At 46.7% G+C, this 16,731-nt stretch overlaps 1 protein-coding gene across 1 annotated transcript in view; it reads left to right on the top strand.

Moving 5' to 3' along the window:
- The window catches only part of LOC127571830 (unconventional myosin-VIIa-like), a 109,869-nt gene that overhangs the window by 91,203 nt on the left and 1,935 nt on the right, over positions 1-16,731 (top strand). The window contains exons 42-44 of the mRNA XM_052018577.1: positions 78-263; positions 6,988-7,104; positions 10,034-10,117. Of these exons, the coding sequence (XP_051874537.1) occupies positions 78-263; positions 6,988-7,104; positions 10,034-10,117 (387 nt within the window). The remainder of the gene's footprint in view (positions 1-77; positions 264-6,987; positions 7,105-10,033; positions 10,118-16,731) is intronic.

Below are 16,731 nucleotides of genomic sequence, written 5' to 3' on the forward strand. Positions count from 1 at the left end.
TGACTGACCTGCTGAGTTTTTTCTGCATTTTCTACTTTAATTTGACATTCTGACCCTCCCCTTTTCTCAATCCCAAGGAGCTTCCAAAGTACTTGCGGGGTTATCACCAATGCACCAAGGAAGACGCCATCCAGATCGCCGCATTCCTGTACAAAGTGAAGTTCGACAATGACAAATCCCAGTTCATCAACATTCCCAAACTACTGAAGGATCTGGTTCCTCAGGATATGCTTCGGATTATGTCACCTGAGGAATGGAAGAAGGTATTCCAGGAGTTTTTTGAACTTGTTAATGAATCATTAAACCTACTTTAGGGAAGACCTTTCTACTTCAGGAGAACATAACTTGGGGAGTAAGAGCTCAGGTCGGCTAATCAGGCCCTTGTTCCTGCTCCACCATTCAATGGGAACATGGTTGATCTACCTCAGCTCCACCTTCCTGCACTATCCACATATCCCTCAATTCCCTTAATCTATCCATCTCCGTACTGAATGAACATAATGACTGAGCTTCCACAGACCTCCAGGGTAAAGAATCCCACGGCTTCACCACCCTCCACGTGAAGAAATTTCTCTCCCTCTCAGTCCTAAATGACTGTCCCCTTATTCTCAAACTCTACCCCCTGGCCATGGACTCCCTACCCAGGGGAAACGTCCTCCTTGCATCTAGAAAGTGAAACCCTTTAACAATTCTGAATGTTTTGATGAGGTCTCCTCTCATTCTTCTAAACCCCAGAGCATACAGTCGCAGCTGACCCAATCTCTCCTCCTGCGGCAAACCCACTGTCTCTGGAACCTGCCCTGTGAATGTTCACAGCACAAATTACAGTGGAATTCTGATAATCCACTATCCAACTATTTGGAAATCCCAATGGTTTGGCATCTGGTTCACCAGGTGATGTTTCCATGTTCCTTTGAAATCACTGGGGCCCTATTTACCAACCTCCCCCGTAAACTCTCCAGGGCCCTGTCTACCACCCTCCATTTAAACTCTCTAGGGCCCTGTCTACCACCCTCCATTTAAACTCTCTAGGGCCCTGCCTACCACCCTCCATTTAAACTCACCGGGGCCCTGTTTCCTGCTCTCCCCTTAAACTCACCGGGGCCTCATTTCTTCCCTTTAGTTGACCGTGTTCACTGAAATGTTACTGTGCAACATCTTAAGAACAAAGTGAATTAAAACTGTGTTGGAGTATTAATGAAATAACATCTAATAGTCCAGAAAATCTGCTGATCAGGCACCATCAAAGTCCCAAGTGTGCTGGATTAATGGAGATCTACTGTAGTGTGTATTTGTGTTGGATGTTATTGCTATGGAAACAGTAAGCCTTATTGTGTTTCCACATGGGCTCTTGACCTCTTCTGTGTGGGCTCACTGCCTTCCCGAGACCTGGCTGTGTTTGACCATGACTGAGTTTCTTGTCCCTGTTCCTGACAAGGCACAGTCTTCAATGATTGTCTTTCACAGAGTTAACTACCTTTAATTGTACCAGTGATCAGTTATTAGACAGCTTAGCTCTTTAATGTTTGGAGGTAATTGGATTTAGGATCCAGTTTGCTATGTTGGATTTGGCACCCACAGACACTAGACTGGGCAGGTGGGTGATGGGAAAGGAAGGAGCTGGAAAATAAAAATGTGGGAAAAACAAGTGTTAGATTGGGAGAAGTCTGGTATCAGGGCAGCGGTGTAGGTGATGCTGCATGTACACATATGTGCACACAAACGTACACAGGCATGCATGGGCAAGCACATGCACAGGTGCAAATGCGAGCTCACGTACACTATGCTCAAACTCTCTTCCTCAGACCCCTTTCCACTAACCCCTCCCCCCCTCACACTTTCCCTCTGCAGCCCCTGCCTCGCTTCTGCCTCACTTCCCCTCTCCAACTCCCCCTCCTCTCGCCCCTCACTCCTCTCTCACTCCCCCCCTCTCCCTCCCTCCTCCTCTCTCCCATCACTCTTCTCCCACTCCCCCTCCTTTCTCCCCCACTCCTCCCTCTCCCTTCTCCTTCTGTCACTCCCCCCTCTATACTCCCCACTCCCTCCCATGCCTCTCATCTCCTCCACTCTTCATCCCCCCTCCCACCTCCCCCTCTGCAACCACTTGCTCTCTGCTGGGGTGAGGCCCTCTTTCTGATCTCTCTTCACCCTCCCCTGGCTGTCCCCTCCCACTAGTGACAGAAGCTGAGCCACAACGGCTGAGAGGGAGGGTCTGGTAGCTGATGGGTGGCTCCAGGTAAGGTGGGAGGTGCTGGGCAGATGGAGCAAGTTGGGGAAGGGGGGATTTAAGAGACAACGGCTCGTGGGTGATTGAAGCAGGATGTAGCTGAGGAGCAGGAGATCCTCGGAGCTCACCAGATATGACAAAAGCAGTGGGAAGATAAACCATGTGGGTAACTCCCTGCCTCAATTAGTTGATATGCATGGAAGCAGGTGTGTGTTGATACAACATTGGCATTTGTCTCAGCATCTAACTCATCACAAACTGATGGAGGAACCTCTCACCTGTTGGGAGTTACCTCCCCAGTAACTGGGCTGTGAAAATAACTCTGCTGAAAGCAGACCTCTGGAATATTTAAGAGCTTATAAAAACTCCAATGTAATAGAGTAGGGTGTGAGGTCAAGAGGTTAGTTGGTGACATGAAACGTAATGATTGAGTTGCACTGATCTCAAATGTTATGCAGTTACATGAAAAACAATCCTAAATGATCTTTCCTACAACTAACGTTGTTATTCCTCTGGACTGAACCAATGATTGGCGAGTCCAGAACTGATGTGCACAGCCTCAGGGTCTAGAGGAAGAACTACGCTGAATTAGCATCTGATCCAGAGAAGATGGAGCAGTCTGCACAGTGAGTTGTACAGTGAGAAGGCTTGTAGCAAGATAAAGAGAGCAGTTTGGGCTTCTGACTAAAGGACAGAGCTGTGGCGAGATTATGGAGGGAAATGGTTGTGTTTAGGTATCGCTGAATGTGTGGGAAAGATCTTAAAACCAAAAGCAAAACAGTGTAAATGCCACAAATCTGAAATAAAAATGGAAAATATTGGAAATACTCAAGAGGTCAGGCAGTATCTGTGGAGAGAGAAACAGGGTCAACACTTCAGATCAATAAAATTTCATCAGAATCGGGAGAAGGTACGAATTAAACAAGGGGGAGAGTTGAAGGGAACTAAGGAGAAGGTGGTAAAGGATAGTGAATAACAAAAAGTGGATCCAGAGAATATAGAAACACAAAGTAGGAGCAGGAGAAGGCCATTCAGCCCCTCAAGACTATCTCACCATTCAGTATGACCATTTCTAATCTACCCCAGGCTTCATCTCCTTCTGTGCCTCAATTCCCTGATTTTCTCAGAATCTATGTACTGTCTCCTTAAATGCCCTCATCAATCCAATTTCCACAAGCCTTCGGGCAGAGAATTCCAGAGATTCACCACCCTCTGTGAGAAGAACTTTCTACACATCTATTTTAAATGATCACCCCTTAATCTTCTACTGATGTCCCCTCATTTGAGACTCTCCCACTAATGAACCATCTTGGCCTCTACATTGAGACACAAGAGATTCTGCAGTTGCTGGAATCTGGAGCAACACACAAAATGCTGGAGGAACTCAGCAGGTCAGGCAGCATCTATGGAGGGAAATAAACAGTTGACGTTTCAGGTCGAGTCATGACGAAGGCTCTGGACACAAAATGCCGACTGTTTATTTCCTTCCATAGGTGCGGCCTGACCTGCTGCTTTCCTCCAGCATTTTGTGTAGGTGGCCTCTACACTGTCATGTCTTCTCAGGATCTTGTGTTTCAATAAAACTATTCCTCTTTCTTCTAAGATGAAAAAAAATGTTATTTCATCAGCCACTGGTGATAGAACAACCCTTTCATTCCAGCGATGGCCTTGTGTCCCAGGAGATGTAAATATGTGAAGATGAACAAGATCTGAAATGCCAGAAGTGAGAAAGAATGAGAAAAAATGTGGCTGATGATCTCATACTGTCACATTTGATGTTGAATTCGGTGTGCTTAAATGTACCAAGTCAGAAGATAAGGTGCTGCCCTTTGAGATTATGTTGGGCTTCATTGAAACAATGTAGTTCAAAGACAGGGAGGTCGGCATGTGGATGGGATGGATAGATAAAGTGCTAGGAACCTGGAAGCTCAGGGTCAGTGGACTTTTCTCAGGGTCAGTGGACTTTTCTGCTTTGCCATCAGCCTGTCAGCATTCGGCTTCTCTGGTGTAGAGGAGGTCACATCAGGAGCACGAGATCAAGTTGAAGAAGTGCAAATTTCACTTGCTTCACCTGAGGAGAATGTTTGTGTCTCTGAATAATGGGAAAAAATAGTTGTTTCATCTCCAGCAGTTAGAGTCATAGAGTAATGCAGCATGGAAATAGGTCCAAGGTGTCCATGACCATGATGCCCATCTAAGTTAATCCCATTTGCCTGCTTTTGGCCCATATCCTGCTAAACCTTTCCTGTCCATGTATCTGTCCAAGTATCATTTTAAGGAGTTGTGTGAGAAGGGGCCGGCCTTAGTGGTGATGGAAGAGTAAGTCGGGGAGTTGCGGACCGATGCTTTTGGAGTGCTGAAAGGGGACAGGACGGGAGGTAGATCTGGAGGTGGGATCTTGTTGGAGGTAATTATGCAACACCATGGGGGATAATGGTGTGTGGAACATCTAATCTGGTGAAATGGGAGGTGAGGACAAAGGGAGCCCTACCCTTGCCCTGGGAAGAGGTAGTGAGGGCAGAAGTGGGAGAAGTAAAACAAAGCCAGTGGGGGGACCTGCCAACTATGGTGGAGGGGAAGCCATGACTGAGGAAAAATGGAAAATTGTAGACTTTGGAAAACCCATCTGTCTCTTCTGCAATTTGTTATATAAGGACTTTCAAAATTTCAGTCATTTGGTATAAGATCACATTCTAGATACTGGTGTAGACTTATGTCCATGTGAACTGGGAGAGCAGATGCCATCTGTGGGTATGTACTTGGTCTGCCAATGTGTATCCCCTCTATGGCTGGAGACCCTCCCCTCACCATCTCTCCCTGTGGTGGCCAAGTGAGTTCCCAGGATCTCCACTGCCTCCTCCTGCTACTGACGACCCTCTCTGTAAAAAGTCTTCAGTCTTGTTATTGTCCATCACAGGTTCTGAATCTCACATCATCTGACCCTTACCCCAACCCCATTCTGAGTGCATAAAGGCAACTAGAGTTGGACCAAGGGAATGAAGACCTGGGCCAGATCAAAGTGTCATTTAGCAGTGAGGCTAATAATCTCAGGCGATGAGAAGAAAAAACACAGGAGGGGCAATTGCCCTGTTGCACACAAATGACCACCTAACCCTAATGCATTGGTGGAATTCCCCTTAATAAGTGAGGTTTCAACCACCATTCAATCCTTGCAAGATTGAATTCTTCTATACACTGCTGCCACAACAAATAATTTAGTTCGTGGGATGATGGACAGTATTGAAAGTTCACTCTTAAATTTGCTGACCTTGTGAGATCATTAAATCTCACCCAGCATTAATATGGGATCCTGGGATTGTTGAGTTGCTTCTCGTTATAGGTGTTGACTGGTTTCAAAGAGGAATCTTAAGCAAGGTGAGGTGCCATTGAAGCTTGATGTTACCCTCTGAGAATTGAAATGTAGTGTATCTAAAGTTTTGAGAGTTTTGAGTTTCAAAGGAGGAAGTGCCTTAATATACTGAGATGGTTTTTAAAGGCTTCTAACGTATGCTATTTTGTGTTGAATTCTGTTCACTAACCTGTTCAGTATTAATCACTGAGCTTCTCTCATTCTGATATTAAATGTATTTGGAATATATAGAGTCATAGAATTCACAAGAATGATCCCAGAAATGAAAGGCTTGATGTATGAAGAGCGTTTGATGTCTCTTGGCCTGTACTCGATGGAGTTCAGAAGGATGAAGGGGGGATCTCATTGAAACCTACCGAATACTGAAAGGCTGGGTAGAGTGGTCATGGAGAGGATGTTTCCATTAGTAGGAGAGTCTAGGATCTGGGGGCACAGCATCAGAATAAAGGGACATCCCTTTAAAATTGAGATGAGGAGGAATTTCTTCAGCCAGAGGGCAGTGGATCTGTGGAATTCATTGCCACAGGGGGCTGTGGAGGCCAAGTTATCGGGTGTATTTAAGGCAGGGGTTGATAGGTTCTTGATTGGTAAAGGGATTAAGAGTTACAGGGAGAATGGAATTGGAAATAAAACATCAACCATGATTGAATGGCAGAGCAGACTCAATGGGCTGAATGGCCTAATTCTGCTCCTACATCTTATGGTCTAGTCATACAGCATGGAAACAGACTCTTTGGCCCAACTTGTCCTGAGATGTTTAGGTGACAAGTTGTTTGGGCAGCACAGTGGAGCAGCTGGTAGAGCTGCTGCCTCATAGCACCAGAGGCTCTGGTTCATCCTGACCTCTGTGTGGAGTTTGTACGTTCTCCCTGTGACTGCATGGGTTTCCCCAGGTGCTCTGGTTTCCTCCCACATCCCAAAGACGTGTGGGTCGGTAGGTTAATTGGCTGCTGTAAATGGCCCTTAGTGTGTAGGTGGATGGTAGAATCTTGGGGGAGTTGATGGGAATGTGGGGAGAATAAAAAAAATGGGAGTAGCATAGGATGACTATAAATGGGTGGTTGATGGTTGGTACGGACTCAGTGGGCCGAAGGGCCTGTTTCTGTGCTGTGTCTCTCTGTAATTTTCCTTACCCAGGAAAGCATTGTGATCATGCATGCCTTTACCTCAATGTTGAGCCGGTAACACCACACTCAAGGTCAGACCAGGTCTGCTGATGTAATAGATTTGTGGCACCCAACTCAGGGGGAATTTCTGACACCCGAGAATGCACTAAAGTAAAACACAAATATTACCAGCGTGTCGTGTGTATGCGATAGGAAATCTGCATCCCTGTGCTGGTGTGGACGCTGAGTGGAATGAGAACTCCTTGTCCGATTTCCTTTCACAGGCAGTTGTGGCCGTGTTCAACAAGCACGCAGGCAAGACAAGGGATGAGGTGAAGCTCGCCTTCCTCAAAGTGCTGCACCGCTTGGTGACCTTTGGCTCGGCCTTTTTTGAAGTGAAGGTAAAGAACTTCTACTGAGATCAAGTTCCTCCCACAATGATGCTGGTAAATCCTATACTCTTGGCCCCTCAAGCCTGCCCCACCATTCAATATGATCATGACTGATCTAAGCTGTCTTCAACTCCTCTTCTGTGCCAGTTCCCATCATCCTCAATTCCTGGATCTATCCATCTCCACTTTAAATATATGCAGTGATCCGCCATCCACCATCCTCAGGGGCAGAGAGTTCCACTCAGTGAATCGGTTTTAAATGACCAGACCTTGATCTTGTAGTTATGTCCCCTTATTTGTGATTCTCCCACCAGAGAGAACATCTCAACATCTACCCTGTCAAACCCCCTTAAGAGTTTATATTTTTAAATAATGTCACCTCATCCTTCTAAACTTCAAGGAATAGAAATCTAATCCCTTTGCAAGACCTGCTGAGTTTCTCCAGTTTTCTGTTTGTTGCTCCAGATTCCAGCATCTGCAGTCTCCTGTGTCTTCAGGCCAACATGCTGTTTGACTTCTTAACTACCTGTTGGACCTGCCTGCTAACCTTTGGTGATTCATGCACTAGAGCACTTAGATCCCTCTGAACTTCACTCATTTGCACTCTATCTCCATTTAGATGATAATCTGCCTCTTGATTCCTCAAACCAAAGCGCATGACCTCACACTTCCCCACATTAAACTCCATTTGCCAGCTTTTCTCCACTCACTCGATCTATCTATATCCCACTGCAGAATCACAATGTTGTCATCACAACATGCCCTTCCACCTATTTTCATATCATCAGCAAATTTTGACAGCTTGCATTTCATTCCCTTCTGCTGGTCGTTAACGTAAATAGTAAATAATTGATCGCCAAGAACCAATCCCTGGGGTACTCCTCTTGTTTCATCTCTCTAGCCTGAAAAGGACACATTTATTCCAACTGTTTGTTTTCTTTGTTTCGGACATCAAAAACAAAGAGTTGGAATAAGTGTGTCCTTTTCATGCTGGAGGGATAAATTTATGCACTGCCTTCTGCGTAACATCTTGTCAAATGCCTTTTGGAAATCTAAAAACACTAGATCTACAGGTTCCCCTTTCTCAACTCTCCCTGTCACATCCTCAAAGAATTCAAGCAAATTTAATAAGATCGCAGCTGATCTGATTGTAACTTCAACACTGCCTTCCTGTTTATCCCTGTTACTTCCACTGCCTTGTTTATTGAGAATCTATCTCCATCTGCTGTAAAGATATTCAAAAGCTCTGCATCCACTGCTCTTTGAGGAAGAGTTCTAAAGACTCACAACCCTTTGAGAGAAAAAAATTTGCCTTTTCTCTGTCTGAAATGGATGACCCTTTGTTTCTAAACAGTGACCCACAGTTGGAGATTCTCCCACAAGAGGAAACACCCTCTCCACATCCACCCTGTCAAGACCCCTTGGAATCTTATCTGTTTCCATCGAGAGCCCTCTCACTGTTCTAAACATTTGTGGATATAAGCCCAGCCTGTTCAACCTCTCCTCAAACTGCCCATTCCAGGTATTATTCTGGGAAACCTCTGAACTGCTTCCAAGGCATTAACATCCTTTGTTAAATAAGGAGGCCAGTACTGTCCAGGAAGTGGTGGAAGCAGATACGACAGCAACATTTAAGAGGAGTTTAGACAGACACATGAACAGGCAGGGAATAGAGGAATAGAGACCATGGGATTAGTTTGGATTGGCATCATGGTTGGCACAAACACAGTGGTCTGAAGGGCCTGTTTCTGTATTCTATGTGCACAGAACTTTAAATGTTGACCCAACAGTGCCCTTTTTAACTGATGCATAACCTCCCTACTTTTGTGTTCAACTCCCCTAACAATAAACCATAACATTGTCAGCCTTCCTGGTTTCTTGTTGTCCTTGCACACTAGCCCTTTGCTAATCAAGAGTTACTCTTCCACCTCCACAAGGTAAAAGTGTTTGGTGGTTCTTAATAGACTGAAAATAAATAAATCTGCAGTGATCTTCCAGAATCCATTACCTCACACTCCACAGACACATCCCCCAAACAGCAATAAGCGCCCAGATCAGTTGACTCACCCAGCAAGGGTTCAGGTCAGACACCTGCTGCACAGTCTACCTCGAGCCCCGAAATGACCCAGCACTTGGTTCAGCTCTGACCCAGCTCCGGCCCAAAAGGAGATGTCATTTCAATAGTGCCACTATCAAATGGCAGTGCTGTGTGTTTGATTGTTTTACATAAAACATCTTGCTGCCTTGCACAGGCAAATGAATTCTAGAAAATTGGTATTGGTATTGGTTTATTATTGTCACTTGTACCGAGGTACAGTGAAAAACTTGTCTTGCATACCAATCGTACAGGTCAATTCATTAAACAGTGCAGTTACATTGAGTCAGTACAGAGTGCATTGATGTAGTACAGGTAAAAACAATAACAGTACAGAGTAAAGTGTTACAGCTACAGAGAAAGTGCAGTGCAATAAGGTGCAATGTCGCAACAAGGTTGATCATGAGGTCAGAGTCCATCTCATCGTATAAGGTAACCCCTTATCACAGTGGGGTAGAAGCTGTCCTTGAGCCTGGTGGTACGTGCCCTCAGGCTCTTGTATCTTCTACCTGATGGAAGAGGAGAGAAGAGAGAATGACCCAGGTGTGTGGGGTCTTTGATTTGATGTTTTGCCCGTTGCCGTCAGGTGAGTCAGGATAAGAAGTGGTCTAAATCTCCATGTAGCATCAACACCAGAGCCAAACACAAAACCTGGCCATGTGGCCCTTCCTGTACTGTGTGTCCATGTGCACGCACTCTCTGAAGTTTATACTTTAAAATATTCAGTAGGTGCTTCGGTGCAGCTCTCTCAGTTACTGCTGCAGTAAATGCCTTGCATCCTACATTATAAACAGCTGATACTGATTTGTCTTGTTTCCCCTCTTTTTTTCCCCACCGTTTCAGCAAACATCTGATCCCAAGGTTCCAGATATCGTGCGGATAGCCATCAACAGGCACGGGGTGACGGTGATAAACCCACGCACAAAGGTGAGTGTCAGCCGTCGGTTATGGCCCTGACCTCAGGACTTGTCACTGAGGGAGCAGGACTCTCAGACACACAAAGAACGTGCTAACACGTGTCACCCTTCAGGTCCCGCTCCATAAAACACTGGCGAGGCCACATCTGGAATATTCTGAGCAATTCTGGTCACCTCAGTATGGAGAGGACATGGGTTGCTCTGGAGACAGTGCAGAGGAGATACACCAGGATGAATGTTGCCTGGGATAGAGTGTCTCAGTTATGAGCAGAGATTGGATAGGGAGGGCTTGTGTCCATTGGAGCAGAAGAGGCTGAAGGGGGACCTGATGGAGGTACACAATAAGTAGGGTAGACTGGAGTAAACCTTTCCCCATGGCAGAGGTATCTATAACCAAGAGGGCACAGATTTAAGGTAAACAGGAGGACCTTTAGAGGGGATATAAGGAGGCATGCTTTCACCCAGAGGGTGGTTGGAATCTGGAACGCACTGCCTGAGGGGATGGTGGAGACAGAGACTCTGACGACATTTAAGAAGTATCTAGATAAGCACTTGAATTGCCAAAGCATAGAAGGCTACGGACCAAGTGCTAGTAAATGGGATTAGTGTAGATGGGAACGTGATGGTTGGTATTGACATGGTGGGCCGAAGGGCCTGTTTCTATGCTGTCCGACTCACTGACCATCAGCACCTCAGGAGGACACGAAGCACAAGTACCTTTGGCAGTGTGGTCATGGTTCTTACGTGGGATAAAAGCAGCTGGATTGTCTACCTCCCCCACTGGAAGGGCCGGCATCGCAGGTTCGGTCTCTTCACCCTAGGCGGGACATTTCTGGCCGCACCTCTCTCAAACTCCCTTCGCGCCCGAGCAGGGTATCCCAGACGTCTCCCCATTGGTTCCTGCGAGCCATTGGGCACAGCGGCGGTTTAACGATCTGCTTCACAGCCTGTAGAGGGGTTTGGTGTAAATCCTACCCCAACCCTGGATCTGGCCTGGAATTTGCTTCAGCCCGATGCTCTCATCCCAATTCCCAGCCCAAATGAGGATCTCCATTTTAAAAAATTCCATGGTTAGAGGGAATCTTTGCAAAAAAAAATCCCAAAATAGACTGATATATGAGCAACATGGTGAATGACTGAGAGGCCCCCATTACCTGAGGTTAGATTCAACCCCAGACCCCGCTGAGACTTGCTCCTGTCCAGGGGCTTCACCTCCTGAGTGTTGCCCAGTGGGTAAAGCTGCCCACTCCTGTGTGGATCAACACAGGAGGAGAAGGAGCAAAGGGGAGCACAGACACAGTAGGGTCTGAGTGTGCCCTGGTGTGTGTGTTCAGCCTGGATAGCATTCCTGTGTTAAATGTGTGTGTGTGACCTGCACTTGGAGTTTATTTTGTGTCCTGTACTCAGAGAATGTGGGTGTCTTGTGTTTAGAATGTGTGGATAATAGAGCCATATTGCACAGAAACAGGCCCTTCAGCCCAAATAGTCCATGCCGATCAACGTGCCCCACCCAAGCTTGTCCCATTTGCCAGCGTTTGGCCCATTACCTTCTGAACCTTTCCAATCCATGTACCTGAGAACTGTCTTTTAAAAGTTATTAATGTACCTGCCGCAGCCACTTCCTCTGGCAGCTAGTTCCACATAGATACCACCCTTTGTGTGTTTAAAAAAAAAAGTTGCCCCTCAAGTTCCTATTAAATCTTTCTGCTCTCACCTCAGACCTATGCCCTCTAGTTCTTGATTCTCCAATCCTGGGAAAAAGACTGAGTGCATTCACCCTATCTATGCCCCTCATGATTTTATACACCTCTATAAGATCACCTCTCAGTTTCCTACCCTCCAAGGAATAAAGTCCTAGCCTGTCCAACCTCTCACTATAACTCAACCTCACTATAACTCACTGTAACCTCAAGTCCTGGCAACATCCTTGTAGATCTTTTCTGCACTCTTTCAGTTTAATAACATCTTTTGTATAGGAGGGTGACCAAAACTGAACACAGTACTCCAAGTGTGGCATCACCAGCTTCCTGTACAACTGCACCATGACCTCCCAACTTTTATACTCAATGCCCTGACCGATGAAGGCCAGCGGGCCAAATGCCTTCTTCACCACCATGTCTACCTGTAACTCCACTTACTGGGAACTATGTACTTGTATCCCAAGGTCCCTCTGTTTTACAACACTCCCCAGGGCCCTGCTGTTCACTGTGAAAGTCTTACCTGGATTTGACTTCCCAAAATGCAACACCTCACACTTATCCGAATTAAACTCCATTTGCCATTCCTCGGCCCACTTACTCAGCTGATCAAGCGCACCCTGTAATTTCTGATAACTTTCTTCATTGTCCACTATACCAGCTATTTTAGTGTCACCTGCAAATTTACTAACCATGTCTTGCAAATTCTTATCCAAGTCATTGATATAGATGACAAACAACAATGGGCCCAGCACCGACCCTTGAGGCACACCACTAGTCACGGGCCTCCAGTCCAAGAAACAACCTTCCACCATCACCCTCTGCTTTCTATTATCAAGCCAACAGTGAATCTAATTAGCCAGCTCTCCCTGAATTCCATGCAATCCAGCCTTTCAGAGTAGCCTACCATGTGGAACCTTACCAAAGGCCTTAATGAAGTCCAGATAAACCACGTCTACCACCCTGCTCTCATCAACTTTCTTGGTTACTTCAAAAGACTCAATTAAATTTGTAAGACATGATCTCCCATGCGCAAAGCAATGCTGACTACCCCAAATCAACCCTTCTTTCCAGATGTACTTATCAGAATTCTTATCATATCTTATCAGAATTCTCTGCAGTAACTTACGTACCTACCACAGATGTTAGACTTACTAGTCCATAGTTCCCAGGATTTTCTTTGCTGCTCTTAAATAAAGGCACAATATTCACTACCCTCCAGCCTGCCGGCACCTCGCCCGTGACTAACGACGCAAATATCTCATGCAGTTTCCTCTCTAGCCACCCACAGTGTTCTTGGATGTAGCTGGTCAGGCCCTGGAGATTTGTCTACCTTCATAGCTTTTAGGACATCCTGGCTAACAGTGATGCAAATATCTCAGCCTCCTTTCAATGTTCATGGGTGTCTTGCATTTAGAGTGTGTTGGAGCCCTGCATTGAGGATATGTGTTGGTTCAGACCAGGTGACAGTCCTGTGCTTTTCCTGTAACAGCTTTCCTGTGATTACTCTGCTACACTTGCCATATTTTTTTCTTTCTTACCCTCGTGTGCTTCTGTGTGGGGGATGCTCTCTGCCTGTGCACATCCATATGAGTTGTAGGTTGGTGCCTGTTAAAACGCTCTTTCTGCTTAAAACCTGCACTGCTTTGACAGACTTTGAGAAAAGGATAATGTGTGCTGGGATCAAGAGGGGGCTGTGCGTTGCGTGCTGATGTAGCCCCTGGGACTGGATGGTGTGGCCGGCATTGTACACGGTGCCAGGCGCCTGACGGGACGGGTGGTAAATCGAGACCTTCCCTGTGAGTCACGGTTAGTAGCGTGTCATTTCATTGCAAAGCGATTTGCTACAGTTCGGGGCTGTGTACAGGCTCCTCACCAGCTGTTGCTTGGTGCACTTCTGAGGGTAACCCAGCCTGGCCACAGCTGGAAAACACAAGTAACTGAGGCAGCAGTGTGCCGTGGGGGAGGGGGGAGCTAACAGGAGGGGGTAGAATCGCCTGTCGCATGATCCACTGATGTTTCTACATGTCTTCCAGAGCACAGCCCTCTTCCTTTAGGTAACCAGGAGCTGCTCACCCCTCCTCCCACCCAGATCGGGCAGGGACACTGAGATCTTGGGGGGTGGAATCAGTTCAGTGTTCTCACAGATGTAGGAGCTCTCTCTGCCCCCTCCCCTCTCTCCCCCCTCCCCTCTTCCCCTCTTTCAGGAAGGTTAGGAGTCTTATTAAAACAGTGCAATGTAATTCACTGGAACAAGAGAGGGAGGAATGCAATACTATCTGTGGAGTGAAGTTGGTATTGGTTTATTATTGTCACTTGTACAGAGGTAAAGTGAAAAACTTGTCTCACATACCGTTCATACAGTTCAATTCATTACACAGTGTATTGAGGTAGTACAATGTAAAAACAATAACAGAATACAGAGTAACATGTCACAGCTACAGAGGAAATGCAGTGCAGGTAGACAAGGTGCAAGGTCATAACAAGGTAGATTGTGAGGTCAAGAGTCCACCTCCTGGCATAAGGGAACCATTCAATAGCCTTATCACAGTGGGATAGAAGCTGTCCTTGAGCCTGGTGGTATGTGCCCTCAGGCTCCTGTATCTTCTGCCTGATGGGAGAGGAGAGAAGGGAGAATGACCCGGGTGGGTGGGGTCTTTGGTTATGCTGGCTGCTTCACCAAGGTAGTGAGAGGTAAAGACAGAGTCCATGGAGGGGAGGCTGGTGTCCATGATGCACTGAGCTGTGTCCAGAACTCTCTGCAGTTTCTTGCGGTCCTGGGCAGAGCAGTTGCCATACCAAGCCGTGATACATCCAGATAGGATGCTTTCTGTGGTGCATCGATAAAAGTTGCTGAGTGTCAAAGGGGACATGCCAAATTTCTTTAGCCTCCTGAGAAAGCAGAGGCACTGGTGAGCTTTCTTGGTTGTGGTGTCTACGTGGTTGGACCAGGACAGGTTATTGGTGATGTTCATTCCTAGGAATTTGAAGCTCTCAACCTTCTCAACCTCAGCACCATTGATGTAGACAGGTGCATGTACACTGCCCCCTTTCCTGAAGTCAATGACCAGCTCTTTTGTTTTGCTGACATTGAGGGAAAGGTTGTTGTCATGACACCATGTTACTAAGCTCTCTATCTCCTTCCTGTACTCTGACTCATCATTATTTGAGCTACAGCCCACAATGGTTGTGTCATCTGCAAATTGTAGTTGGAATTAGAGCAGAATCTAGTCACGTACTCATGAGTATATAGGGAGTAGAGGGCTGAGGACGCGGCCTTGTGGGGCATCAGTGTTGAGAGTAATTGTGCTGGAGGTATTGCTGCCTATCCTCACTGATTGCAGTCTGATGGTCAAAAAGTCAAGGATCCAGTTGCAGAGGGAGATGTTGAGTCCCAGGTCTTTGAGTTTAGTGATGAGTCTGCTTGGAATTATAGTATTGAAGGCGGAGCTATAGTCAATAAATAATAGTGTAACATAGGTGTCTTTACTGTCCAGATGCCCAGAGATGAGTGTAGGGCCAGGGAGATGGCGTCCACTGTAGACCTGGTGGTAGGCAAATTGCAGTGGGTGAAGGTTTTCCGGGAGGCTGGAGTTAATGTGTGCCATAACTAGCCTCATGAAGCACTTCATGATGGTGGATGTCAGGGCCACCAGTTGATAGTTATTAAGGCACATTACCTTGTTTTTCTTAGATACCGGGATGATAGTGGTCTTCTTAAAGTAGGTGGGAACCTCAGATTGAAGTAGGGAGAGGTTAAATATGTCTGCAAATACCCCCGCCAGATGATCAGCATAATATCTGAGCACACGGCCAGGGACACCATCTGGGCCAAATGCTTTCCTCAGGTTCACTCTCCGGAAGACTGATCTTGAGTCCCTGACGGTGACCACGGGTTCAGCTGCATTGGAGGCTGTCAGGGTGGGTGGTGACAAACCAATCCCCTTCTGTTCAAAACGTGCATAGGATGTGTTAAGCTGATCAGGAAGGGATGTGCTGTTGTTGACTATGCCGCCCGACTTCGTTTTGTAGCCCATTATAGCATGTAAGCCCTGCCACAACTGACAGCCGGTCTGGGACTCTGATTTGAACTGGTATTGTCTCTTGGCATCTCTGATAGCTTTACGGAGGTCGTATCTCGATTTCTTGTAAAGGTCAGGGTCGTCTGATTGGAAAGCTGCAGTTCAGCAGGGAGTGGATCTCCCGGTTCATCCATGGTTTCCAGTTTGGGAACACCCGTATTGTCCTCTTTGGTACACAGTCCTCAACACACTTGCTGATAAAGTCTGTGATGGTGGTGGCATACTCGTCAAGGCTGGCAGCTGAGTCTTTGAACATGGACCAGTCCACTGACTCAAAGCAGTCACATTGAAGCTCATCTATTTCCTCAGACCAGCACTGCATGACTCTCTGTACTGGATCCTCCTGTTTCAGTTTCTGTTTTTATGCAGGGAGGAGGAGCACAGCCTAGTGGTCTGATTTACCAAAGTGAGGGCAAGTGGTGGCTCGGAAGGCATCTTTGACGGTTGTATAGAAATGGTCAATGGTGTTAGGGCCCCTGGTGGAGCAGGAGATGTGCTGGTAGTACTTTGGTAACACGCTCTTGAGGTTGGCCTGGTTGAAGTCACCTGCAACAATGAAGCTTTGTCCAGCTCCACACCACCTAGTCAAGGCAGCCAGGATGACTGCAGGAGGTACCAGGCCCTGCATTGGGCTGGTCTCCCTCTCTCCTCCTGTACAGAACTTCATGCCCTATTGACCAGCACTGCCCTTCCCAGCAAAGAACACTGATGCTTGCCTTTTGTTCCTGGGTCTGCCCAGACTGCTCCTGCCCCTGGTAGGTTTGGGAATGTTTTGTCCAGGAGACGAAGTCTACGAAGCAGCCACTGTCCCATGACCAGCAGGTCAGATGGTGTGGTGGACATTT

This window comes from Pristis pectinata, chromosome 6 (assembly GCF_009764475.1).
Source record: "Pristis pectinata isolate sPriPec2 chromosome 6, sPriPec2.1.pri, whole genome shotgun sequence".
Lineage (NCBI taxonomy): Eukaryota > Metazoa > Chordata > Chondrichthyes > Rhinopristiformes > Pristidae > Pristis > Pristis pectinata.